We start from the raw sequence: 27,741 nt of genomic DNA, 5'->3' as shown, positions 1-27,741 counted from the left end.
TGCATTTACCATTCTCAATTCCTTTAAAATTTTATTTTATTTACTCATAAAGAGCCAATAAGTTATATAAATCAGAGTAGTTTTCATTTCCTTACTGAAGTAGTCAATAAGATTTTAACTTAGATTGATGCTGACTCAGTAGCACATTAGATCTGAGAGTGTACTGGTCATTGTTGTCCACAGCAATTCTTCACCCCAAGGCTACATTTCTTGCACAGCTTTCAATGAAAACTCTTCCATGCCATCAGCAGAATGCTGTGGTTCCCCAGGACGTTCCAAGTGCAGCCAGGGCAGGTGTCCAGGCACACATCTGTGTGCAGGTCCCCTAGCACCCCCAGAACCAGCCCCCAGGCTGGCAGAGGCCACCCCCAACCCTTCTGCCTGCCACTGCTCTTGAGAGGAAGCCACAAACTACACTGAAGCTCCATGCTGAAGGCAGGGGGAATGACTCCATGTGACAGATGTTAAACCAAATACTTTTGCATTTAATTATGTTAAGAGCTCAGGAAAGTTAAAACCATAGACAAATGCACAGAACTGTCAATGACAATGAACCAAGGCAGCAACATTGTCATCCCCTGCTTTAAACAGTGTCTGAAGCAACTTCTAAACAAGTACAACTTGGGATATTCATGTAGAACTGAAACTGGTTTTTGTTTGCTTTACCTAATACAAAGAGTTTTCCAACACTTGAGTAACTTGTAACTAGGCCCATGGTTGTCATTTCCCCATCTGCTTCCTATAAGCAGACATTTTCCTTTGTACACCAGTAATAGATTTTTCCCCAACAGCAATGCTATCTAGTTTTCATGGTAACACACAACAGCATTCTAGTCTTGCTCCTCTTCATCCCCATCCTCATCTTCATCCCCTTGATCTCCAGATTCAGTATCATCTTCATCTTCAACCTGAAATTAATACAAGAGCTGTTGAGAGCAGTCATACCCCTTATTTGATGCAACCTTTTGAAGGCAAGACAAATGCCGAGTGCAAATAAGCTTAAAGATAACCTAAAGCTACTATGACAGATCAATTAATGCTTATCAAATGCAACTGTCGTCTTGTAATGGCCATGGTTCTTTACTTCTCTGCTAAAGATGGCTGGCCACTGGGGACAACAGGCAGTGGTCATCTTTCATTGATGGCTGCCAAAAGAAGTTGAAAAAGTAACTCTGGTAGATTTAACTTGCCTCTACTTACAGAAAGGGGCCTCACCAGACTTTTTGGATCAAGTATTACCATGCCCAGACCTGCCTCAGACCCAAGAACTCACTGAATCCATTCCTTTGCTTACCGGTACACCAAGATCCTTCAATTTGATCTTCAGTGCAGATATTTTCTGATCCTGATCAGCCAAAAGCACCAGGAGATCATCCTGTTCTTTCTTGGATTCCGCAACTTCACGCTGCAATTTACTTTTCTCATCTTGCAATATAGCAACCGTACTACTGGATGAGTCCAGGTGCTGCTTTAGTGATTCCTTCTCCTCAGAAAGAGCTTTGACTTGACTCTGACAACAGGGAAAATCCTCATCAAGTTACAATACAAGCATAGGAAAAGCTGAAGCCCTGTATCCTACAAACACATTCTACGTACAACCTCCTGCAGCTCCGTCCCGCCATTGGTTCCTGTAGCCTTGCTCCCACACACACTTACACATCCTTACCCAAACTATTACAGCTTGGATAAAGTAGGAACAATATTAACAGTGGTTACCTTCCTCCAGTCAAACTGGACTGTCTGTGTCAGAGTAAAGCTACACCCTAGACTGTCCTTACCAACTCCTTAAAGGCAGACAAGGTTTCATTTCCCAAGTGAAAAATAAAGGAGACATGCAGTTTCCCCTCCAGAGCCTGAAAACACTGAGGATGCTGAAGAAACAAGCCACTTCCACCAGCTTTGGCTACTGTAGAAGCCTTCCAATTGAAGGCCCAGTATCCAGTGGCTTGGTCTCATGCTCATCCACTACCCACCTTCAATTCTTTTATTTCTTGCTCCAGTCGTCCCTCCAATTCCGAGCCGGTTGCTGCTGTTGCACCACTGTCTCCTAACATGGGATCTGCAGTTGTAGTCTGTGGACAAGGAATTCGCTCTCAGTGCTGCACATACTAAGACAGCAAGCTGAGCCATTACACCGTCATTTCTTTAAAAGCATATTATCTTTTTACAGCATAGCCAAAGTACTGTGATTACGTACACCCCATGCTGCAAGGCATCAGCAAACACATCTGAGCTTCCTCGGGTCTCAGACTCACACACACATACCACACCAAGGAGAACACAAGGCAAAACCTTTATTTCATAGCAGCTGCACTTGAAAGGCTTTTAGGGGTTTTTCTAGGCAGACCCTATTACAGGCAATCCACCTTTGCTCTTATACTTCTGAACTGCCACAGAAGTCTATTTATTAGGCTAAAGATCCAATTCTTTGCATAAGACTACTAAAAATAACAGGAGTTTCATCTCAGCCCTACACAAAGTTATTTCCAAAACGTGGCAGCTGCCTGTCAGCTACAACTGCCACATGGCACAAATTTGAGACCAATGCCTCTCCAGCTGGAGAACACTTAAGCCAGTACTCCAAGCAAGGGAGGCAGTAGGATGTGGGACAGCCTTGAGGTGGTCTGACAGCTGGTGGGACACCAGGACACACCTCTGCCTCACGGGCACATGTGGCCACCAGCACCTGTGCAACGGCATCTTCCCGCAGAGCAGCTGAGCCTGCATCCCTCGGACCATGGGTACACTAAACACTTGTCTGTCAACTGCTCATGGGGCCCATGTTCCCACAGCTTGATCTGTTAGCTCTGCTGCTGAAGTGTCTGGAACATTTTCGGACAACTTCCTCGGGCTCTGTATTAGTTTTGAAGACAGTCACATTTATTTAGCCACAAGGCTTTACTGCCTCATCAGTGCAGTATACAGCCAAAAAACTGCTGCAGCATTTGGAGGCCTGCACAGACAGATGCCCCTATCATTTGCCCTTCAGCTGTACATCAACTTGGAAATTAGTATCGTCAGCTGTTTGTAAGAATAACAATCTGTCTCCTGTGTAAGATACCACAGTTGTGCCTCAAAAAGGCTATTTCCTTTAATTAGAGTATAAGCTTGGAACAGCCAGTAGTTGATAATAGCTTAAAAATACTGAGGACCAGTGCCATCAGAGAGCACTAACTTGACTAAAAGTCCCCTCCACAGTCATGAAAGATTTGTCTGGTAACTCATTACTTAATTTGAAACACTGATGGAATCTGTGTGCACTTAAAGCAAGCTTGGTTTAGGAAAGTAGTTACAGACAGCAGCAGGAAAGCAAGTCTTGAAGATTTAGTTCCCATGGGTAAAAGAAACAACTTATTCACCAGTACCATTACTTGTAGCTTTTGATTCTCCATCTGAAGCTTAGAGATTTCCACAGACTGTAGTTGTATCTGACTCCTGAGCATTTCTAACTCCTTTGGGAAACAGAGACAAAACTTTTCAGTTAATTTGGATAAAACAAGATATTCACATGAAATCTTCCTGAGCCTACTGCTTCATACTAGCAAAATGTAACAGGAAAGCTGCCTCCTAACGGGACCACAACAGCTCTTTCCCTAAATGGAAGGGCTAGACAGCAATGTGCCCCATTGTCCACCCTGCTCTTACCAACTCTTTTCTGTGCAATGCCCAACCAAGGCACCTGTATGAGCCTCAGTGACTTTTACAAAAGTGTTTCATACCACTTGCACTCCCATCGGTGGCCTCTGTGCATTGCCCTTCTTGGTGCAGAAACCCATGACGACTTACTAATCCAGGCACCATTAGTTCTCCAACGAGAGGAACTCTGCCAGGTATTTCTTGAGCAACAGCTACCTTAAAGAACTGAATCTCCAGTTCAGACACTTATTCTGTGCTGTACATCTAATAGCTGGAAACTTTCATAACATTTAAACATCCTTTTTGCACTGGATAAACACATTTTGCCAGTCAGTTCAAGTGCCTTCTGCTGGCTCAAACCTGCTTAGTGAAAACAACCTATTCATTTTTAGATGCATAACCTTGATGCTCCAAGATTAGGACCGTCATCACAAAGATACCTGATCAAAACCAGTAACACATTCAAGAATCAGCGTGCCTCCCTGAAGGGTAAAGCTCCCTTCCCATCCCAAGCTACCCCTGTTCACCCCAGCTTTCCTGAAATACCACAAGTTCACCTTCTGTAGCTCATTATTGTGCTCCAAGCCACCAAATTTGCTGGTCTGTGAAGACTGCTCTGTAGTTCCCATTTCCAGCTGGGAAGAATTCTGTAAGAACAACAGAAAATCAGCTTTAGTACTAGAACTCTAAATGTAGTCATGTCAAAACAGCCCTAGCTGTTCTTGCATTATCACAACTCCCAGCAGCAAAGCCGCAAGCGGGCTGAGCAATGCACATCAAAGCTCTCTGATAAAGTGAGAGCAGCTGGATTGTCCTTTAAGGTGGGTGCAGAAGGACCTGCCACCAGTGCAAATGCAGGAGACATGCACCAAATAAACACAGCACACACTGCCCTGCATTGTGACAAAGCACTAAGCTCCTAGCACATCCCTACCATTTTTTCCCCACCCTCTTTTGAAAACAGGCTATAAAGCACTGATTCTACAGCTGCACCGATTCTGCTTGGCAGCAGTTTGAGGCAGACAAGGCTCTGCTCAAGCCATCTCCCACCATATTCCCTATTTGCAGCACAAAATCCGGCAGGATGGCTTGGCTGCCACCACAATGAGGACATGCACAGCCTAAGGCAAGTTATCCTTGAAACCAGGAATTGGCAGCTGGATCAAGTCCCACTGAGACAGTACTTACCAATTTTTCTATCACAGAATCCTTTTCTTTTAACTGCCCTTGCAGCAGCTCATGTTTGTTTTTCCACTCTTCCAATTCCTCTTTCAATTTGCTCACTTCCTCTGTCTGAATGCCATTCATCTGAAATGTCTCACCATGGGAATTATGATGCTGGGTGTCCTTTCCTAAACAGCAAGAGTTTACAACAAAGGTCAAACAAGCAATTCTAGAACTTAGCTTCCAGCACACCAGTCGAAGTACTTGTTACCCATCCTGCTCCTGCCCCACAAGGCAATACAAGCCCTTCTCATTCCAACTAAAGGAGCAAAGCACAGTACTTAACACTTCTCTACATATAAAAAAGAATTAACTATGAAGAGCTCTCATTTGCCATTCCTTCAGGTATGTATGCTACCTGCTGCTTCAGCCATTCAGTTCATCCAAAGTAACAGCATGGGCAAATTCTGAAGATAATTGTTTCCTTAGGTGTTTTTAATCATAAGCAATCATGCAGGGAGTTGGGTTTTTTTTAAATCATGTCATGTACAGCTTATCCAGCATTTTGACCTTGGGATAAGAAGAACATACTGCCCTGATTTACATATGAAATTAACAATTCCTCTAGTGACAGTAACAGGCTTCATCTTGCACATTGGCCATACCATCTTCCCCAACTCACACTTCCGTTCCAGACCCAAACTTCAGCACATTTCAGGGCCCATCAGGTCATGTTCTGAACCCGGACAGGCAGCAACCAATTTGGATTAACTTTACCCAAGGCAGAGGCAGCCTCTCCCAGCAGCTCCCACAGGAAGTGTGAGCTCTTACACCTACAAGGCTGTCTCTGCTGGAGCTCTGCTGCAGCTTGCCAGAAATCACAACATCTTTGCACAAGCAAGATGATTTTATATTGTTACTCATGAAGCCTACCTAGCTGTACTTTCAGGAGATTATACTGGTCCTTATGCTGCTGGATCTGAGACACTTGCTGTGTGACTGTAGCCTGGAGCTGTTCATTTTGAGATGTTAAAGCGTTGATTCGTTGTTTTAGTTCTTCAAGTTCCTGGTCCTGTGAGAGAAAAAAAGGCACAATATATATATATAGTTATACTACTAACTCTCAAATACAATCCTGTCAGGAAGGTGAAGGAAAGCAGCAAAACCTGAGCTCCACCACTTGGTGCTACATGGGACAGATGAGCAGGAAAGCCACCTGCAAACCTAGATAGCTATGCCTAGGAAAAACACCCAGGAAATACAGCTGCCTGTCACACCAACAGCAGGAGGAGAAAGGGAAAGGTGGGAAATTTGCCAATTGTCATTTTTATCTAGCATACTAAAGCCTGCATTTGTTTAGTCTACTACCTCAGGAGTCTTTTAAGAAATCATGTTAACTACAGATATCACATGTTCAGTAAAGCCTCTGATAGTTCTCAAGTGCCCCTAATGCCTTATGTACCCCACGCTCTGATCTCAAAACACCTGCTTCAGCTTCCCATTAGCAGTTTCAGTTAATTAGCTTTGCTCCTCTACATCTCCACCTAAGCTGCAGCAACCACACAAGTTAACTATCCCTGGAAAAAGGTTTTGAGTCCAATCCCAGCAGGTATACCCAAACTTCACCAACAAACCATTTCTTCACATAGCCCCATTTCATCAGTCATCAAAGTGAGAGCACAGAACTAAGAATTGCATCTCTGAAGAGCCGCAAGTTCTCTGAGTTCTCATTTGAAAAGAAAAGCTCCAACACTGGTACGAGCATGTACCCCAAGAAAAAAAAAATTAACTGGTGTTCCAAACACTGACATTTCAGTTGAACCTTGACATCAGTGCTGTTAGAAGCATTTCTGCATTGCTAGATTCCTTGTTTGTTTTGGAACAAGGGGGATCTAAGTGCATCGCAACACCTCCAAAAGACAAAACCAACAGCTTTTAGAGGCACATGTATGGTCCAGCTCCCTCTTACCTGCTCTCTAATGACTTTTTTGTAGTGAGTCACAATGTTGTCATGCTGTTCCAATGTCTTCTTGACCTCCTCTTCCTTTTTATCTTCCTCACTGGACTTGTAAATTGCTTTACTTATGACACCTGTCAGAAACAGTTTCTGTCAACTAGAGCCCAGTTCACATCTTTGTCCTCAAAAAAGTCTCACTGCCTCACAGTTTGAGTTCATAGCATTAGAAACTCCACCCACACATTAAAAAAGGGATTGTCACAAAGGTTTAATAGAAATGGTGATTTTATTGCAGTTTGCACATTTACTGCTTTACTCTGTTTCAGACAAGTAAATGGGTGTTTTGAGTATTTCCTATCAAAAAAGCTGTGTTTTACTGGCAGTATAGCCCCACTACAGCTGCAGCCCAAATAATTTCGCAAATAAGTGAAAGACTTGGGACTGCAAGAGCAACATGCAGATGAAACTGCTTGGGCAAATCCATGTTTACAACTGCTGTTTTAAGGTTTTTTTTTCCTTTCTCTAGACTGATTTAAGTTTAGAGCAATATTAATAAACAGGACACCAGTCAGATGTTAGGGATGATGACAATCTGTGAAGCACTGACTAAATCAAGTGTCCATTTCCTAACAAGACAAGAATTTCAGCATTTATCTTTTTTAATTTATCAAATACAAACAGCAAATATCTGGATTACGTACTTCAGCAAATGAAGCTTCTACGACCAGCGTATGTGCTCAATACTTGAGTTTCTATGTGAGCACAGGTCAACACCTCTTGGCCAGTGTGATAACTCCCAGAATCTATTGATAATCATTTCACCCAAGAACATCAGGTAATCCAGTCAGAGTGTTTTTACTGAACACTTAAACTGCATCTTGGGTATATGATTACTTAGAGCTATTACCATAACCTTTAGTGTCATCACACTAAAGAGTAACACAGGATGTTTGGTAGATCATCCATCAGTTCATGACAAAACCTAGAGAAATGAGTGTAACATCTCACCTTCCAATTCCTTTACCAGCTTTGTAAATTCATGGTCAAACATCATGTGGTCTGGGCTAGAGAAACTAGGCTGTGGTTTCTGAGCAGCTCTGGAATAAAGTTCATGTTTGCTAATGAAGCCAAGCTTCTCAATGAAGTTCTCCCTGCCAATCCTCTTCTCAATCAGCTGCTTCAGTTTCTCTCTACAAGGAAGAGACAAATCATTGACAGGGCAACAACTGGACAAGAAGTGAACCCATCATTCCCTCAAGGTGGGTTCTGCAGATAGAACTCTTATCTGTCTCAAGTCTTAACCCTACTGCTGTGCCACTTAAAAGCCTCTTGAACCACCATCTGCCTTTGACAGAACCTTTCCCTACCATCCTGTTATTTCTCTGTCATACTTACTTCCTGTAATTCTCAAGGGAATTGTCATTGTAGTAGATGGAAATGCCAAGCAAAAGTGCACACAGGCCTTGGACGAGCTGCTCCTCTTCTCCAAGGTTTTCAGCTATCTGCCCTGTGAGCTAGAACTCTTGATAAGGATATTGGAGGTATTTCATAATCACAACACATGTAACACTTCTCCTTGTATACATTTCCTTTTATTTACACACAAACCCAAGCTTTGTTAGGAAGTAAGACAAAAGAGCTGACAAAACCCTTGCAAAGTTAAATCCTGTTTTGAAGAACTTGGGTAATCAGTGGTTTCCCATAAATTTGTGAGTAGCTGTTTAACCTGAGAGATTTACTTGTTCCAAAACACTCCTGCAGTGTAGATAAGGTGCCAGTTTAGCTTTATGTGCTCAAGTACCTGATTATTTTTTTCCTGAAAAACAAGCACAGAAATTACAGAAGTACAAAGCACTCTTCCTGCCTCTTCAGTGTAAGTTTAGTTCACACTAAAAATACCAACAAGCTTGATGCACTAAAAACACACTTGGCTGGCAGACAAACAGTTTTCAACTACTTTGGTATGTGCATCTTACACACAGCTCAGTGTACACAGAGCACTGGCAACAAAAGGCTCATTTTCTCTCTTGGCCCAGTGCAGTTTCTGTTTTGCAGAATCCCCATAAACTGATCTAGAGAAACATTTAACTTGAACGTGAGTAACCCAAGTAATGTCTAAGCAAGGGGTTCTACTCTCTAAGCAAGTCAAGGATACAAAAGGAACATTGGCTGGATTGTGAAGGAAGTGGGTGACAGCAATGGAGCAGTTGCTCAGCCAAGTACAAAGCAACATCAGTAGTCCAACTCTGGTCTGTACTTTGCTGCCCTGGGAAGAATAAACACCCCCATCATTACCTTTCCACAGAGAGGACTAAAATACAAACCCAAGCTGTATTGGATCAGAACTCACCTTCTTCCACCTTATCATTTTATGAACTACAAGTCATGTCTTTCCAAACACCCATTTGTTAGTTATACTGAACAGCTTTAATGCTGGATAAAACAAGGATCAAACCGTTCATGTTGAACTGTTTTCAGAGCAAACCAGCAAGCAACACAGATGTGAAACATGACTCAATGCAAATCAGCACCAATATAAAATCGTAACATGTTAGTTCTGCATTTTTAATACAAGGGTGACATGAAGGAACACACACAAAACCCCTGTAAAAGAAGGAACAAGGTGTACATTTAGTCAGGTAAGGATTCCCTGGGAAAGACGCATCACCAAGACCTCCCCTGCTGACTAAAAACTGCCAGGTGTTCCTAGTATTATTTTCTAGGTAAAAGAACAATAATCTTGTCACGGCCTTTGGTTCCGACAATACGCACATTAAGCCAGCAAGGCAAATGTTAACTGCAGCATTTTATTTTTGTTAGACAGACAAAATTAATTTTATCTCCAAATTGACTGTCTGATCAATTTTGTCTCCGCTGCAGGTATTTGGGCCCAGCTGAGCTAAGACAAGCATCCATCTCATCCAACATTCAGATGGCAACCAAGAAAAGTGTTCCCTCCCCCATTTACAAATACTGGCTCTAATCGTCCCAGAAGGATTTGCCATCCCATGCACACTAGGAATAACCCCTGTAACTGGCACTGGGCTTAGAGCACATGGCCACAGCTCAACTTTCCCCAGCACTGGTACCAGTGTCCCTTCCCTCCTGAGAAACATGGAGTTAATTCTGCTTGTGCAGCCCAGCACTTCAGCACACACATATGCTGGAAGCAGCTGCAAACCATACTTGCTGTCAAGCACTGCTTTTTGTGCTGAGGTCAAATCGGTGCCTTCTGCCTAAGGATTTTCACACAGCCCAAAACAGCCTCTCTAAAACAGAGCTATTTTCTAGACATACCGTGGTAATAACACCTACTCTGACAGATTACAGCTCCCCATGGCTGCTGTTCCACAGTTCAGTGCTGGTAACAACCCAGCCCTACCACCCCCCAGGACGGCTGTGATCAACAGGGTAAAACACAACACAGTTCTACAACAGAAACACCTCTTTTTGTGCCACCAATAACCAACTCAGCTGTGTTTTAAGTAACAGCCTGGAAATGAAACAACTCTTCAGGGGTCACATGCTCATAACGAGATCCCTGCTATTCCCAGTTAGGAAGGCAGGCAGGCTGGAAGGCAGGTTAGACAGTTTTTCTTTTAGCAGTCAGGACATCAGCAGCATATCCCCACTTCTGATGGTACCAACTGTTTGCTACAGGCCATTCAGAAAACACTATTTCTAACAGTTTTAGTTTTCCTTACAAGAAAGCACACCTATTATGTGAACAGATGGTCAATTAGTCTGCCCCCTAGAAAGAAAGCACCCGTGCTGCCCAAGGTACGGATCCCATAGTTTTGGGGAGCACTCCCAGAGATTCCACTGGAGGCACCAAGAGTTTGTTACACCCGGGAAAACCCAAACCACTGCAACACAAAGCCGTAAGTGGAAACACATCAAAAAGCAGTTAAAGAAATCCTCCCCAGCAGACCCCAGACAAGAGGAAAGGCCTGCATTTGGCAGGAAAATGCACAAGCTGTGCCAAAAAATACATACCCGTCTGTCGATCTTATCACCCTGCAAGTTACACACATATTACTTGAGAACCTTCAAGTGGAACATTTCAGAAACATCCCCCCATATCTGAGTCCCTTTTATCAGGTAGTGCTGAAGAAGCACAAGCACTTTTACTGACTCAAATTTACCTTACACAGAAATGCCAGGAATAGGATAAAAATGAATACTGGCTATTTTTAGCTAAAGCAGGTGAAAAGTCATAGGAAAAAATTCAGGATTCCAGCCATTATTTTCACTTGCAGGAAAGTCTAAGTGCCACCAGAGTTAACCAACTCTTTACTACTACACAGGCTTTTTTCCCTGAATGGTTCTAACAGAGTTGAGTGTCACAAGGAGGCATGGGCCAGGAAGTGAACTTCACTCACTTGACATTTGCAAAAGCAGGTATTAACATGTTGAACAAGCTCAAAAAAAGCGTTTATTTTTGCACAAAGCCAACCATCAGTACATGACAGCCTGTTTTTTTCATGATGTTTCCAGCTAGCAGGTTCAGGTTAAGTACCAAACAGGCACTTCTTCAGCAAAAAAACCCCAACATGACCAGGGATTCTGCCAGTTGACTTTATCCTTTAAACCACATTTAGGGCCTGGATGCTTTGGGGCCAACTGAGAATAGGCAGCATCAAGCAGCAATCTGATGGAAAAGCAAGATTTGCTGCTGTTCTCCTCCCCTTGAAGGAGCTTTAAGCAAAGCTTAAAAAACAGCCTGCAAAAGAGAATCCTCCTCCTCATCAAGGCAGCACTCGTGTCCCCACGATGCCCCTGCCCAGGAGGGGCACTGCCCCAGGACACCCATGCTGTAGCAGGGCAAGCAGCACTGTACCTGTGAGAGGATGTTGGTGCACTGCTGCAGCAGCGACACGGGCGGGTTGCCAATGCTGGTGGCCAGCTGGACCCGCAGCAGCTGCTCCTTGAGCGTGGCATTCTCCTGCAGGGCGTGGGCCAGGGCCACGGCAGCACACCAGTTGGACAGAGAGTCCGTGGAGAAGAGGCCCCCGCAGAGCAGCTGACCCGCCGAGACAGAGTTACCTGTAGCTACCAGAGAGGCCAAGAGGTACAAGGGAGATTAAAACAAGCCACATAATTGGCAAAATATTTAAGACAACACAGCTAGAACACAGGAAAAAAAAAAAAAAAAAAAAAAAAAAATCAAACTAATGAGGTTTTAGACAAATCTAAGCCAAATCGCCCTGCCTGGGTCAGTCACTTAGCAGAAGGTAAGTAACTTTTCATGAGACACCAGCTGGTGCACTAAACAGGTGCTAGTTCAGAACTCACTGCAGAGATGGTGCCCTGGCCTACCGTCAATAGTGGATGGCAGAAGCGTTGAGACAATTTCTCCTTGTCCTTTTTGGTTTTTGTACAGAAAGCACTGGAAACAGTAGAGAACAGCACAGCGTAGCACAAATGGCTGCCTCTCGTTTACCATGGACATGAGCAGCACTACAATTGCAGGCCTGTTGGGAAAGCAAGGAAGAGCCTTCAGAACTAAGCTGGGAATGAAAACAACTGCAGGTACATAATACAGGTGTATTCCACGGGTAAGGAAAGATACCATGGCCTACCACTGCATCTATTACTACTTCAAACAAGGGTATTAAAACCCAAGGTGTTAAAAGTTTTTCCATTATTTATACACAGAACAAGAGATTGATTATCCGTCTCTCTTGCCTCCAAATCCTCTTGGGACTGTCCTCTGGCTGACAGTGGCAGCACATCCTGATCTAAGACTTCTAAGCCATTGCTCATTTGCTTTTCAGGTGCCACGTAATACCAGTTCTAGGCCTCATCTCTCTGCAAACACACTTGACACCTTAATGCTGTATCCAATACACCCCACATGAACTTGAAGTTGTTACTCTGGATCGTAATTCCAAGTGTGAAATTTATAAAAGCCTTACAATTGCCCATACCAATACATTATCACCTAACAGAGTTGAAACACTTTCCTTCCTCTACCTTGGTGGGTTAGAAGGTGCATTTACAGAGGCAAAGTAGTCTTGGTTTGTCTGGCATCCTCGGATGACCTCCGATACAGTGTTAATGGTCTAGGGAAAGGGCAGAGAAAAAAGTTAAATCCATGTTTAAATCTGAGTCATGGGCTACCACCCAGATGCCTCAAAATTATTCCAGATTACCCTGACAGTTCAGTATTGAAAAGACGAGCATTCCAAGTCTCAGCTCAGAGACTTAAGTAAAACCAGTGTGCATGAAATCAAGGCATTTAACAGCTGTTAAAGATGCTGAGCAAACATTAAGGGACAGAGAGCTCAGTCACCTCCAGCTTCATTTTGTATGCCAGATCAGTTTTGCTATGACAGCTAAATAACAGCTAAACTGGACATTTTTAAAAAGTGAAACGGTGAAACCTTGTAAGAAATTAAGAACTGGAATAAAGGAACCAGTCCACACTCCATCCAAGCACAAGGCTTTATCAAGGGAAAAACCCCTCATCCTACATTGCTGGCAGGGCTTTTCTAGAATCTAAAACCCCTCATCATTGGAAGCCTACCAAATTAGACTATTTGTAGACTCTCAAAAAATAAAAACACAAGAAACCCACCCCCAAACCAGGGAAAGTCATGAATGAATTCAGCTGGTCTGGGATATGTTGAAATCAAAAGCAAAGAAATGGGCAAATCCAAACCCTTTCTGGTTGCAGAACACAATGTAAATAACTCCTCTCTTTATGCTGCCCATGCAGGAAGCTGAAATCTCCAGCATCTGAAATAGTTGCTTAGCAAATATTCAGTTAGTCTCTGCAGCAGCTGGTTATCCCTGCAGACTGCTGTTATCACCCATTTGAACATTCCCACCCCTCCATCCATTGGCCCCTCTTACTTCTGTGAGGATATCAGCAGGAACCCCGGTGGCCATGAGGATAGTGCAGAGCTGCTGTAGGAGCCCACAGTGGAACATGGCCTTCTGACAGCTGCTGGTGGCACCAGGAGGGTTTGTGGGGGACACAAGGACCCGCACAAGCTACAGAGAAGGAAACACTGCTGTGTGAGCAGAGCTGGGGACCTTCGAACACAAAGCCAAGCTCAGTTGAGGTTTCACTGAAATAGAACTGCTTCCTAAAATGGAGCCTGGAGACAACGAACAGAATGCTGATCTCATTGCTACGTACAGCTGCTTGATTTTCAGTTTCATACTGGGGGATTCTTTACATAGAACACCCCTAATTCTGTTTTTAGTTTAAATCACTGTTACATCTCAGGTGACATCAAGTTATGCAATATGCCAGCCATCACAGATTCACCTCTGACATGGTTTGTGCTGAAAGCAGCACAGCTCATGAGCACTGGTAGCTAATTCAGAGCTAACAAATGGATTTCACAGTTGTGACATTACACTTCTCACTGCACAAGAGCTGACAAAGAGATGGCATCGGTAACAAGGAGTTGTAACAGCGTTTTACCTGCAGCATCAGGTGAAGGTTAGTCACTTTCTGTGCAGACCACCCACAGTTGTCATCTCCAACCTCAAACCAAGGCTTCATACGCTGAATGTATGAACCTTCCTTGAAGAAATTCTGATTCGAATTATTATTCTTCAACAAGTTTTGCAACAGGAGGAGACAGTCTTCCACCACTATTCCTGATGAGACAAAATCACAAGGTGAATCAAAACATGCCACACAAACAAATTAGCTTGTCCATACACTGAGGATGTTCTAGATGGAACAGAGCACACATTTCTGAGCTCTTCATTCTTAACGCACATTAGGCTTGGATCAGTAACTATGAAACTTGTGAAACCATAGTTTTTCTTCCACAAGTCCAAAGCAAATTTCCAAAGCATGTACAGCTCATATCAGTTAAGTGGGTAAATGGGAAAAGCCACCAACAAAACCTCACCATCACTTGGTGTCCTCAAGTTCACCTGTTCCAGAGCCAGACCACACTGTCCCTATCAAATGCACTCAAATGAAGTTCCTCCTGAACTGTGTCATGATTCTGAGGCAGCAGCTCTTCCTGGCTCTCATTCATTCTCTTCAATCACTGCCTACCATCTTCAAACCTCAAAGCTACTCTTTAGTTTTTGGATTACACTCAGATACAGGCTCCTCCTATCAGAGGAACAGATAAGTAGCTGGGGGGAAGCAGAGAAGTCTTAGCACCTAGGAATTTACATAACAAGTCTCCCAAAATTATTAGCTGCCTAAAAATAGCAGCTTTAAATCAAAGGTTTGCTGAATATTTCCATGCCAACATACCTGGAGTAATACAGCTGGGAGAGAAGCATTAACTGCTCCTGCAGCCCACAGAAAGGTCATGGAACAGCAACCTGCCATGCCACTGAAACAGACTGTAGTAAACTCATCATGTATTGCTAGTAAAAAACAAAAAAAGCCCTCAAGTGCTGCATTTGTTTTTTGCTCATGTTTAAAATTCTTCTCCCCTCCCAACAGGTGACTGACTTGTCAAGGAGCTGAGCAGAAAACTGAAGTTATTAGTGCAGCTGAAGTAACTCAGCAAGCTGTTACTTCCAGCCACTCCAAGCATCCAAGGATCTCACGGGAAGAACGCAGATGCTTAACTCAGTAAGTGACAAACGCAGCATACACATCTGACACTGCCATTCCAAGCAGATACATGCACAGGCCTAGGTCAAGCAAGAGCACACTAACTCATTCACACACGCTCAGAGGAGTGACCTGATGTTTTAACTAAGTACGCCAACTTTTCAAAAGACACTGAAACACAGCTACCTGGTCAACCTGGTTTTGCTTCTCTTGTTCCAACCACTCTATAAATTGTGATCCTTTTTCCCACTGACCAAGCTCCAACCACCCCCTAAGGTAAGCCTGGAAACATCAGCTCATAGTTGCAGAAGCACAAGGCTAAGTCTTATGACTCCACTGTACCTCCATCACTGTTTCCTTCCTCTGTTATGATATCCAGAAGTCTCTCAAAGGCATTTTCAAAGGCAACAATCTTCTGTATGGCTGCATTGCTTTTGGTCAATTGCTGTAACAACAGGACTCCCTTGACAGGTGGAGGAGAGGAGAAATCAAACTTGCGTTTTGTTAGAGCTCCATTGCTTTTCACAAGTCACAGCTCCTGGAAGGATGCTGAATCAGCAGCATAATCCTCAGCCAGGGTCACAGGCACACCCTCACGCCCCACAGCTGAGCACGTCTACAGCCCCCACAGACAGCAGGCATTGGCTCCTTGAGCCTCAATACACGGATAGAGAGGATGGAAGGGGCCCTTCAGAACCTCTGTACTTACATCATTGCGGATAACTTCCCTGGAGTCTGCTAGCAAGTCCATGAGGCGGGAAACACCTGCGAGAAACAGTTAAAAAAAACCAAACATGAAAAGGTACAGCCTTTTCATACTGGAGGTCTTTAAAACATCTTGCTCAAGACTCCTCTAGGCCTCTGCCATGTCTGCTGAGCATCAAGCTCCAAGTGTACCAGCAATGGATTCAAGCACTTACCCATGGGGCTGACCAGAATGATCTGCTGCACCTGAGGCCCTTGCTGCTTTAAGAGAGATGTCAGTAGCTTCACTCCAGGCCAACGAACATGAAAATCAAATTCCTGAAAGGATGGAAAGGAGTAAGTTAAGTAACGAACTCCTCAGTATTTAACTCAGATACACTGACAGATGCCTAATACTGCTCAAAGCACAGCATAGGTTCCACACGGGAAAAGTGGAATATCATGTTTTTTACTGAAGTTGGACTAAAAAGGAAAGGAAAAAAAGAAGAGAGTACTTGTATTGTTCACTCTCAAGGACAATCATACTCTTAGTTTGGGAACAAAAATTTTAACAGCTCTAAGTAAAAAGGCAGGACATGAGGACAAAACCATTGGAAAGTGAGTTAAATATCATGCTGCTGGAAAGCAGTCACCCTTTCCACTTGAACTGCATCTCATTACTGTCTCATGATGATTTAATGATCATCTGAAAAAGAATCCTTGCACAAGGGACAACCACTGCTGTTTGGGGAGCAATAATTTTTATTGTTTCTAATTAAGTAACTAAACCCCTTTCTCAAGGAACTGGATGAGAGAAAATGGCCACAGGGTGCACCAGGGGAAGTTTAGGTTAGCTATTCGGGGAAATTTCTTCACTGGAAAGGTGGTTGGGCATTCAATAGACTGCCCATGGCAGTGGTGGAATCACCCCTGGAAGTGTTCAGGAAACGTCGAAGTGGCACTTTGGGACATAGTTTAGCAGTGAACGTGGTGGTGCCGTGTTAACAGCTGGACTCTATGATCCTGGAGGCGTTTTCCAACCTAAACAGTTCTGTGATTCTCTTCCATGTTCCCCGGCTTTAAAAGCTGCGCCAAAGGTGTTCATGCACGTCAGTCCTGACTCACCTCCAGCCCCGCCTTCACTGGATCCTGGCACACGTCACCCCTCACACCAACTTCACTAGGAGGACAAAACCATGGCTCTCTCCATTAGATAAAGCACCACCCATCTCTCAGCAGCCTAAACATGACACAGTTACTCACCTCCACCAGAGTCAACAGCAGAGTGACATTTTCTTGCTGTTTAATGAAAATCTCTGTGAACTGACTCCCCAGATCATCAACTTGTTTTGCTGAGTTTTCTTCTGCAACAGTGAAAACCAACATATTACAACACAACTGGAACAACTTCAGCAGCTGTGATTTTTATTCTGACTAAAATAAGGCCATGGGTGACCAAAAGACTGAGTCACTGTTATAAATGTTAATTGAATTATTTTCAAAACAAACACCAAAACGAGCTTTTCACAACAAGAAGCCTACATTATTCTAAATGTAACTTTGGAATCTCAGCAGCTACATCCCCACATAGCTCCGCTAACCCAAGAGAGCAGCCCCTCATAAGTACCCTACACCAATGGGCAAAGTACACTTCGCACCAAGAGCCTTGAAGCATGAGGAATATAAATCATCTGAAGCTAAATGGCCCAAATACCTTAATTATTCTGCTGGGTTTAGCAATAGGAAAAAGACTTAAACATCAGGAAGGGAGAAGAGTCTCACAGATAAGCATCAAAACCTCTCACTCTTGGAATGTGAAGTGATTTCAAATGTGCCAGACTTGAGTGCCACTCCATTCTTCGCTCTACAGTTACGCAGAACTGGCCTAGCACATGAATTGTCTCACATAATTATTTCATGCATCACTGTTGCCTGAACACAATGCAAACACAAATGCAAAAGTATCCCACAAAATGACAAAACCCCATGCAAGCACCATCTCTGCACCAGTGCTATTTTTCTAGGCTGAGTGACCATTTACGTAACTGTCCCACAGAACAGTGGCATGTAGGTACCACTGGCTGACATAATTAAGGAATGTCAGCTGAAAAACTGAGCAAGAGCAATTCTAAGTCAAAGGGAAAGGGATTGTTTTAGTAGAAATAAACAGAAAATAAACAGTAAAGCAAAATAATTTCTGACCAAATCCAAAAGTCTTCAGATTTTTTCCTCCTACTTGAAATACAGGATTTATAGCCTTATCAAGGAAACACTAATGAACCACTGAGCAGCTACCAAAAGGGTCAAAGACCACATACCATCTCCACACTCTGCACCTTCCTGGGCTACAGCAAAACAGAGAAACCAAAAGACTACTAGGAAAGTCTGGTGTCAAGGATACAATTTTAATTCACTGCAAGGTATCACTCTGTAAGGTCTACTTGTGACAGATTTCCAGTGCAGCAAAAGATGTTTGGCCTCCCAGACACCAGAGTAGCTGATCATTTCTCATGTCATAGAGCTGTATTTCCCCCTTGAAGCAGCCTTAGCAGTACATCGCTTACCACAGGGGCAGAGGAGCAGCAACACAGCTCTAAATTTCTAGCTGCAGAAAGGATGAAATACTACAAAAAAAATTAAAAGGGAAGACAGACTGTGCAAAATAACTCTAGCCCAGGCACGTAGCCCCTAGCAGGACTTAAGTCCAACAGTGACCTCTCTGAAGCTGAGGGTCTTAGCAAGTCTGCGCCCTTCCTGAACTGACATATATTCATTTACATAAACGAAGATAAACACTCCACACAAGTTCAGCTTCTGCGCTTGCTGCTAAAGAATAAGAGGCAACTCAGCTGGGAATCACTCACACATGGATTGCACATCCTGTAGCTAGCTGCATGCCAAGGATAGAGAGCCCAAAAAACCTAAACATTTTACTTGCAAAATTAAGTTAAATATTTTAACTTGGACTTTTCCATGAGCTGTGACTGAACATCATGTCCCACCCTCAGCTGCAAATAGCAAGTGGTTGAACTCTCAATGCCAAGTGTTGCCCTTGCACAAGTTACAGGTGCTAAGGCAAAACCTGAGCAGTGTACACAGCCTCTCAGGCTGTAGTTGGTTTTTCTTACTCTAGCTCAGTATTCTTCTATGAAAGGGCCAAATCGCCTTTTTCTTTTCAAGTATTTCTTCTACTATGTTTAAAAAAAAACAAACAGGCAAAGGCAAACTATTTCCCAGTTACACCAGAAATCTTGCAACCAGCCTTCTATCCATAATTGTTCCTTAAATCTACGCATTCCCAGGGCTACCTCAATTCAAGCCAACAGCTTCCATCTATTAAGATGAGCTCTCAGCAATTCACTAGAAAGCAGCACTGCAAACTAGAAATTAGTTTTAAAAGATAAAATCAGTTTCAAAAGGAGAACATGCAAAGCATTAGTGGTAACCTAGGGTAGAAGTGAACACCGTATTTTAACATGCATTGCTTAAAAGAGACACTGTGAAGGATGCTCATGTGCAGCTCACACATTGTTGTCCAGCCTCAGAGCTTCTTGCGAACAGAAACTCTGTTCACAAAATTTGGCCCCTTAAAATCCTACCAGTTTGGGGCTGCACATCTTTGACATCCTTATCAAGAATTTACCATTACTGCAGTCTCTGGGGATCTGGTGGCATTCAACATGCCAAGTCACAGGAGCAATCAAATTGGAAACACACTTGAGCTCCAAAGAGTAAGGATAAAGCAGAAGGCAAAATGCCTTCCCTGAGCTCCAGCACAAGTTTTTACAGTGTCCTTTTTAAATGGCAGCAAGTGTTACTGGCAGGAGTAGCAACTAGGGCTAAAACAAAGTGCCATATTTACGTAAGTAAAGGTTCTTTTACCTTCAGAGTCATCTGTCAGTGCAGATAAAATAAAAAGAAACAAGAGACAGGTTTACAAGTTGAACAGTTTTCCACACAGCACAACAAATTACGGCATAAGCTCAGGTTTCCAAAGCAGCCATCCCAGCTTCCTACAGCAGCCAGAAGTTCTCCTGCAGGAAGTTCTTACAGCAGGGGTTAAAGTGAAGCACTCCATAACCCTTACAACCCTGCTCATCTCTCACACACAACTCCAGCCGGACTATTCTTTGCTCTTCAGAAAAACCTGCCAACACTTTTGTCCAGTCCATAATCACGGCCTTGACCACAAACATGAATTCACCAGCACTATGAAACTTTGATCTTGTTCTAAACCTTTTTAATCAAGATGGGGAACTGGAGGAACATGGAAAAGAAAGCCAAGCACAATTTGAAACATGGTTTAGAATAACATTCATTGGCCTTTGAGACTGGTTTAATGCCCTTCAAAAATGAAGGGGTGGCATGGATTCTCACAGCCCAGCCGTACAAAGACAAGTAGAATCTTTCTAAATATCTTTCTCCACTGCTGCAGCAGGGTTGAAAAAGGTTCTCACACTTGTATGTGGCACCTTATCACAGGTACCTGAGATTTTAGATCTCAACATCCTTGTTAAATCGTGAGATGGTGAAGTCTCATTTGACAGTAACAGCCAGAACTACCCTTGCCCAACAGCAAAGAAGGACTTGATTCTGGACTTACAAACTAGAAAAAAAAGTTATCCCATTCCAACCTGACTCCTGTTCACAGAACAAAAAGTTTTTAAAATTAGTAAGCAAGAGATCGAGTGTTACTTTAATGCAAGTTGCATAAAAGATCTTTAGCATTGTCCTAAGAGCTATACACAGTAACAAAGCAAGTCTAGGTAAGCATTAGTAAATCACAGTATTACAGCTGATAATTTGAACAAAGCACCAAGGAAAGCAACCCCACAGTTAATACAACTATTACTACCAAGTGCTTACCTTGCTCCTCCTCTTCTAGGTCATTCGATATTACATTGTAGAGTGTGTCCAAAGCATAGCCAATTATTTCAGAATCTGAACTGCAAATGAAAGAACCACTTTTCTTTAATAACTTATTTCCAACTACTCTTACAACATTGCTCTTCCGCCCAGGCAGTTCCCTTTGCAGCACTAGGCCAAGTAAGAAGCACAGATTTATTGCAGCACCACATAACCATGAGCTGTCTGCTCCCTGAACATAGTCAAGCTCCTTTTCCCAGTTCCACTCCCTCCAGTGAGCCTCAGGAAGTCTGTCGACACCAGGTGACCACAGAAAGCTTCACTGTAGGTGTGGCTTAAACTTTCTGACTCACTCCCTCCAGCCTGCTCCTATTCCAGGAGAAATCTCTGGGAATGCTTCAGACTTGCCAGAAGATCACCCAAGGAAGCTGCAGACAAAGCTTCCGCACCTTCCCAGGTGGGACCTTCCCTGCTACACTGTCAGGCAGAACCAGAGCCAAACCTCAGAGCTCCAGGGGAATGTAGCAACAGCTGTGGATTCTCACAAACAGGCAGCATCCATGTCACCAAACCCACTAAACCTAATTATTAAAGGGTTTTGAACTCCAGCACCCCCAGGAAGCTGCAGGGAAGCCTTGCTAACCCCAAAGCATTAGTTCACCTGCTCACACCCAGACTCTCCTCTCAAGCCCTGCTTCAGGAGGGACCTGTTTGTTCTGTATTACCAAGGTTGAACCACCTGTAAGCCCTACACTACAAACAAGACACAGCACAAGAGTTTATGGGGCAGCATATAACCATTTCTGCTACTTGCTTTATTGCTCTTAAACCAAAAAAGAATGAAAGCACAGTCCATCAAAAAAAAAAAAAAACCAAACCAAAAAAAACCTCTAAAATCACAGAGAAAGGTGAATCCAAGTGCAGAAGGACACACCTCACAGCATTTCCATGACTCTATCAAGCATCTGAAAAGAAGATAGTCAAAAAAAGCTCTCTCACTCCAGCTTCTCAGTATTTACTCTCACTGATCTCCAGGGCATTCCAAGTAAGGCCTCCACACTAAAGATAAATTTGCATTCCATGAGGCTGCTAGGCTGGTTCAGAGCAGAGGCCTGAACAACCACCTAACCTTATAGTCCATGAAAACAGTCTCATCTAGCAGGTATGATCACATCTCCAGCCTGCTGATGTCATCTTAGTTCTTCAACACACTACTACAAAGTCTATGCTTTCCTTTTCATAGAAATGAAGCAATTCCACATCTAAAAACACACAGAAATTATTTCTTGGAAATCTGAAAAGCAAGGCTGCAGCTTGGTGGGTTTTCTAACTTGCCCTGTTAGGGAAATTACAGCAGTTCCAAAAGGATAAGCAAATTTAATGTACACATGATTAAAAGCAGGCCTTGTTTCTCTGGTTGAAAGATAAGACATCACAAAATGAGGACAGCAGCATCCCACCTCTGCTGTTCACTGCCTTGCCACCATCTGCTGTTCAGCACATCCCACATCTCATTGATTATTCTGTTCAGGCTGAAGCTGCCCAGCTTTTACTCTGTAGTAAAAACCAGTCAAGAAACAGGACTTCTCAGGCATCCATAAGAGGCAGCCTTTGTGCAGTGCACCAGTTCAGCACAAGCCACCTCAACCAACCTGCCTCTGCTAGTGGTGATTTTCCACAGCATTCAAACGAGACACCAGGGCCCCACCAAGTTCACAAACAACAGCAGAGCAGAACCTGTGGAAATGAAAGCACCTGTGCATCGACTGTCCTGCACATGGATAACTGACACTTGAGCCTCAGGGGAAAAGAAGGGCCCTCTCTTAGGTCCACATATTAGGCTCCAAACTCTTTCAGCTCTTTCAGTCATCACACTGAAATTCAAAAACCTTTTAATATAGGTACAAACAAAGCAGTTAAGGATCAAGTCAACTTCTCACTCCAGCGCCTTCTCTCACACCAACAGTTAAATGGTATTGCCCTGTTCTACAGTCAAACAGCAAATTTTTTTCAAAATAATCCCTCATGGGATGTAGCAACATCTCAACAAGAAGTCAGCAGAAGTCCTCTACCACATCACTACTTCATATTACAAAATAAACACGTGGCATAAGAATTCTAGTGTATGTAAGTCTGGAACATGTAGAAGCTGACTCAGGCTCTAGGATGTCCAATTCACAGAACTGGCAAACTTAGATTAAAGAAATCAGTTTTCTATAGAACAAGTTTTAAGCACTTGAGCAGGAGACCATTTCCCACAACCTACAAGTAAGCTGTCTAACAAGTGGAACAATATCTTCCACTTAAGGAGGAGTACATTGCTGTTTCAGAGTAAAGGCTGTAACCAATTCAGAGGAAGACCCCAGCATTCAAGGAACTGAGAACTGGACACAGTTACATTTTTCTAATCAAATTAAACCTGCTGTCATCTTAAACTTCACAGCAACACAGCCAATGGGCTACAGGCCAGCACATGTACATGATTTACATGAACACAGTGACATGTGAGAAGATAACTTCAGTCAGCCATTGACTTCTCTTCTTAAGCAGCTGCAGTGCAAAAAAAATAAACAGGTGGAAAAGAGCATTTTCCACTTCTGCAGAAAGCTTCAGGGCACTTCAGATGGATGCTGGAAAGGTCCAAAGATCAGACCTGTGGGCACCCACCAAAAGAGCAGCCTCCCAGTTCAATATACCCATCACAATGGGCTTTGGGGACAGGTGAGCCTGTGACTCCCTTATCAACCACCTCATCAGTTCAACTGGCTTTGATTTCCATTGAAAGAGTCCCCAAAGCCTCACCTCTACCATTACTGACACCAAACAGTAACACAAACCCCAACACACGTTAACACCTGCGCTGATCATACACAGGGACTACAACTCTCCCTTCAAGAAGCCACAGCACCAAACACCTGGCCCAGATGATGTGCTGGCCCATGCAATAGCAAATGACTCCAGCAACATCTCAAAGCCCACATTTCTTCAGCTGAAAACCCAGAAAACCCCCATGAACTTATTACTTCTTTCAACTGCAGCCTGAGTCACACGAGACACATGTGCAGAATCGCAGCACACACAAATTCCAAAGGATCGACTGGACCCCAAAAAGCACCAAAAAGCCTCATATCCCTGCCCTGAAGGGTTCAGGCTGCCTTCTCAACTCGATCAGTAGAGCCCCACCTCCCTTCTCAAAGTTCAAATCTGCCCTCAGAGCAGATAAGTGGATGAAAGTCAGCTCCTTACCCTAGTTTTTTAAAGGGCTTCCCCTTCACATCTGTGACAGTTACTCCTATAACCTTCCCTTTCACTGTTGGCACCAGGTCAGACATTGAATTTTAACTACCCAGCCTGCACAATAGGAATAACATCGACTTGCCTAGACAGCAGCCTCACACCTTCTTACCAGCTGGCATAACTGGCCAGGCAAGAAAGGCCTCAACCAGCAGCCTTGGGTTGAGCTCTGAAGGGTTTCACATCCTGTATCCGTAACTAGAGCAGGAGGCCTCCTTCCAGACACTGAACTGCAGCTTCCCTAATTCTCCTTGGTATTGGCATCAAAGGACCTGCTCCTCCTTCCAGTGTATGTACATCTAGGTATTCCACAGCCTTCTAACTGCGTCATAAAAATTTACGAGCTTGATGTTCAAATCCAGACTGAATGACTATCCCCATGCATTTGCCTACCTAAATACCAAGTATGTGCAGTATTTGAAGCTTAAATCCAAGGACTGCAAACAGGTTCCACATTACAACATGTGGGCACTATCAGGTATAGCAGTGGCTGCAAGGATGGATAATCAAGATATTCCAAACACTGGAGTGCATAAGTATTACATTCTAGTCCCCACAGAGCACTCAGACTCATGCATCTGTCTTAACAGCAGCCTTGGAGTCCCGATCTCCTGCTTACCTGAACCCAACTTGTTTTTCAACACACACCAGCAAAAACACATACCTGCTGACTTCATTCTTTTCCTCTTAATTCTGTCTGGCTCACCTTTGCCCAGTAACAGGTTGATCTGGGTTATTTAAGATCGTGTATTTAGTTAATGTGATCTGTTTGGACTCACCTTCCCACAGCAGTGGAAAGAGGCCCCTGAGAAGCACTAAGACACACTTTGGTAGTACCTTCACTCTAGAGCTTGTCTTTCTGTCCCTCATTCTGGTTCCTGGAATTCTGTTCTTTTGACTCCCGAATAGGCTCTGAGGACATTTACCAGCACAAAAAGCCAAGGTGACAGAGGAGTTCCAAGAAGCCCAGCTGCCCTCCCAGCTGTCAGTACAGGGCATCAGGTCTGCATTTGTTGTGTCAGCAGCAGAGAAGGGTCGGGCAGCAGCCCAAAGTGGCTGCAGGATGCTTACCGGTCCGTCTGGAGAACATGGATGAGGTGTTCCATGGCTTGTATGCCGACCTCCAACCGGTACTTCTGTTCGGAGGAGAGAAAAAAGATAAATGGTCGAGCCCAAACCCAAACAAAGCCTTTTTAACAGTACCTGGCAAAGCTACTTGAAATTCACGCCGCTACTCAGGAAGTTGGCTACTTACCTTGGATAATGACTTGAGAGCACGTACGGCATCCCTCCGGTCATCCAGCAACGTAGACGAAGCCACCCGGTCACACAGCTTCTGGATCTGGAAGGGGACGTACAACACAGGGGATAAGCCAGCACGCCGGGGCTGCAGGGGACACTCCCGACACACAGCCTAAGGGCAGGCACCGCAGGGGAGAGCTGCTCCTTTCCCGTTCCAGCCAGCAGCTCACGGCCCCGAGCAGGACCGGGCACCACCGGGGCCTGTCGGAGGCACCGGCGCGGCCAGCGACAGGGCGGCCTCAGCCGGGGCTGTCCCGGCCCCCCCGCGCTCCCTGCTCACCGTGTCCGCTCCCGAGGGCTGCGGGCCGGCGCTGGGGCCGCCCATGACGCCCCGCAAGAAGTTCATGGCGGCTCGGCCCGGCCCGGCGCTCCCGCTCCCCCCGCGGAAGCGGCCGCCGCGCCTGCGCTGCCACGTGGCACCGCCGCGGTCGCGGGCGGGGCTCCCGGAGCCGCGCAGCCCCGCCGGGGGCCAGCTGCGAGTGCTCTGCCCCGTAGTGCTCGGGACCCGCAGCGCGGCCTGCCTTTCCACCAGGAACGGGCCCCCGAACAGGCCTGAATGGCGGGGCAGCTCACAGAACGTCCTGCTGCGCGTTTGCTCACAATGAACAGCGGGGGCTGGGGACATGAACTTGTCTGAAAAGTAAAACAGCACACCCCTGTAACACAGTTCCCCCGCGACTCGGGGTCTGTGCACCCAGAACAATCCCTAGGCAAACGCTACGGATTGGCATTCAGACATTGCATTCACTTCTAATGAGAAGCAGAAAGGTGATAGCCACTCTTAAACTACAAGTAAAAAATGTCCAAATTCTTTTGAAACTTAGTCACCTCAGTGAGAACCAGAAGCTTACCTAGATAACACTGATGGTTGAAGTCCAAGAGAAGAGCACGACGTACTTGGTTACTTTCAGATGCTGAATATCCTCACTGAATGCTACTGCAACATATTCTGGATTCCTGGTGAGGACCAACAGCCAAGAACTAGAACTTCAAACCCTTGAAACACTGCACCCACAAACCAGCTCCCAGCCTAAGGCTGCCTTCCTGATGGTTACTGGTAGGGTTTGGCAGTGTTTGGCTTATTCTACATAACCAATTAAAGTAATTTTAATTGCAACTACAGCAAATGGGCACAGAAAGTGTCAAGATCACCCATTCCAAAAACTAGTTTATTTCATTCCAGGGAGACAATGCCTCTCACATCACAGTTTAAATCAAGAGCTTTGGGGATTTGATTTTCCTTATCAACTAAAGAAGAAAAGTAACCACGCAGCACATGGCCCAGAGAGTTTTTACTTTGTTGGGCAACAAAGAACCCTTCAGCCAGGTTCCGTCACCAAATAACCAGGTGGTTACAGCAACCATAGCCATAAGCAGTTCCCTGATCCACAGGAGGACAGCCTCAGCCTGCAGTCACCACACACCCCCAGCTTTGCTCCAGCCTTGCCAAGCACAGCCATGCACACCAGGGCTTTGCATCCATGACTCTGCTTCTCCCCTCAGCCTGCCCAGCAGCATGCTGGTGCTACAAAACTGAGCTGGAGCTCACCCACAACTGCCCTAGATAGTAAATGTGCAAATCCTCTTACACCTCATTGCCCGTGAGCAACAAAACAAGTCTGAGAAAAGAAAAGAGTCCTTCTTGTAAATCAAAGGTGTTTAGATATTCAAAGGTTAAGAAAGGTTCCCCCCCTTCCCAACAGTGATGATTCAAGGCCCATTCGGGGCCACTGCAGACACACACCTGAACTCACCTGATATGTTCAAGCTGGGCATAAAGAGACTCTGGTCCTTAGCAAGAAAAAATGAAACAACCAACACCAGGTTCTTCCACAAACCAAAATTTATTTCAGTATTTCCATCCTTATATATACGACCCCTGAGAAAGAAGGTGAGTTGCTTCCCAAAGAGATGTCTGACACACCCCAGCTGTCCTCTTGGAAACACAAAACACCCCAAGAGGCAAATTCTGTCACCCTGGAAAGGCGTTATTTAGTGTTTGAACTGCAACCATAGATTGCTTTTTGTTTCAGCATAACTCAAAATTGTTTCTATTACAGTGAAAAGCCGTAAACTTCCAACTGAGCAATGGGTGGGGCCACAGCTCTCCGCAGACCCCTACTGTATCCCAGTACTGACCGCACCCTGGCTCTACAGGCTGGAGACCGCCGTCCAAGCGAAACAGCTCCGGTGGGCATCACCAAGGGGGTCAGGAACCAAACTCATCCGGCCAAGCTCCGCGAGGGACACCGATGCCTTGAGGCCAAGGTAAGGGCGGGGCACACCTAGAGAA

At 44.5% G+C, this 27,741-nt stretch overlaps 1 protein-coding gene and 1 long non-coding RNA gene across 8 annotated transcripts; one reads left to right on the top strand and one right to left on the bottom strand.

Moving 5' to 3' along the window:
- Window positions 1-4: 4 nt before the first annotated feature.
- USO1 (USO1 vesicle transport factor) lies at window positions 5-25,841 on the bottom strand. Of its 6 annotated transcripts, none has more exons than XM_048303857.1 (26): window positions 25,729-25,841; window positions 25,402-25,488; window positions 25,218-25,282; window positions 20,853-20,932; window positions 19,869-19,880; window positions 17,250-17,350; window positions 16,223-16,325; window positions 16,012-16,067; window positions 15,645-15,765; window positions 14,196-14,374; window positions 13,616-13,756; window positions 12,734-12,822; window positions 12,077-12,231; window positions 11,598-11,809; window positions 10,754-10,774; window positions 8,913-9,023; window positions 8,153-8,271; window positions 7,766-7,947; window positions 6,770-6,891; window positions 5,734-5,872; window positions 4,825-4,988; window positions 4,194-4,283; window positions 3,366-3,452; window positions 1,974-2,072; window positions 1,295-1,510; window positions 5-908 (listed from the first exon to the last, which is right to left on the bottom strand). In XM_048303857.1, the coding sequence occupies exons 1-26, from the start codon at window positions 25,792-25,794 to the stop codon at window positions 831-833; spliced, it is 2,895 nt and encodes a 964-aa protein (XP_048159814.1). In that variant the 5' UTR covers window positions 25,795-25,841; the 3' UTR covers window positions 5-830. The 6 variants fall into 6 exon arrangements, with proteins under 6 accessions (XP_048159814.1, XP_048159815.1, XP_048159817.1 ...); XM_048303858.1 differs by having other exon boundaries at window positions 11,598-11,803; XM_048303860.1 differs by lacking the exon at window positions 10,754-10,774.
- Window positions 12,208-27,710, top strand: LOC125326070. Of its 2 annotated transcripts, none has more exons than XR_007203672.1 (3): window positions 12,208-12,289; window positions 15,189-15,320; window positions 27,509-27,710. It is a non-coding gene; the product is annotated as an uncharacterized LOC125326070 (long non-coding RNA). The 2 variants fall into 2 exon arrangements; XR_007203673.1 differs by lacking the exon at window positions 27,509-27,710 and adding an exon at window positions 25,056-25,408.
- The last annotated feature ends 31 nt before the right edge of the window (window positions 27,711-27,741 follow it).

Source organism: Corvus hawaiiensis, chromosome 5, assembly GCF_020740725.1.
Source record: "Corvus hawaiiensis isolate bCorHaw1 chromosome 5, bCorHaw1.pri.cur, whole genome shotgun sequence".
NCBI lineage: Eukaryota > Metazoa > Chordata > Aves > Passeriformes > Corvidae > Corvus > Corvus hawaiiensis.
This window is presented reverse-complemented; position numbering and strand designations above follow the sequence as displayed.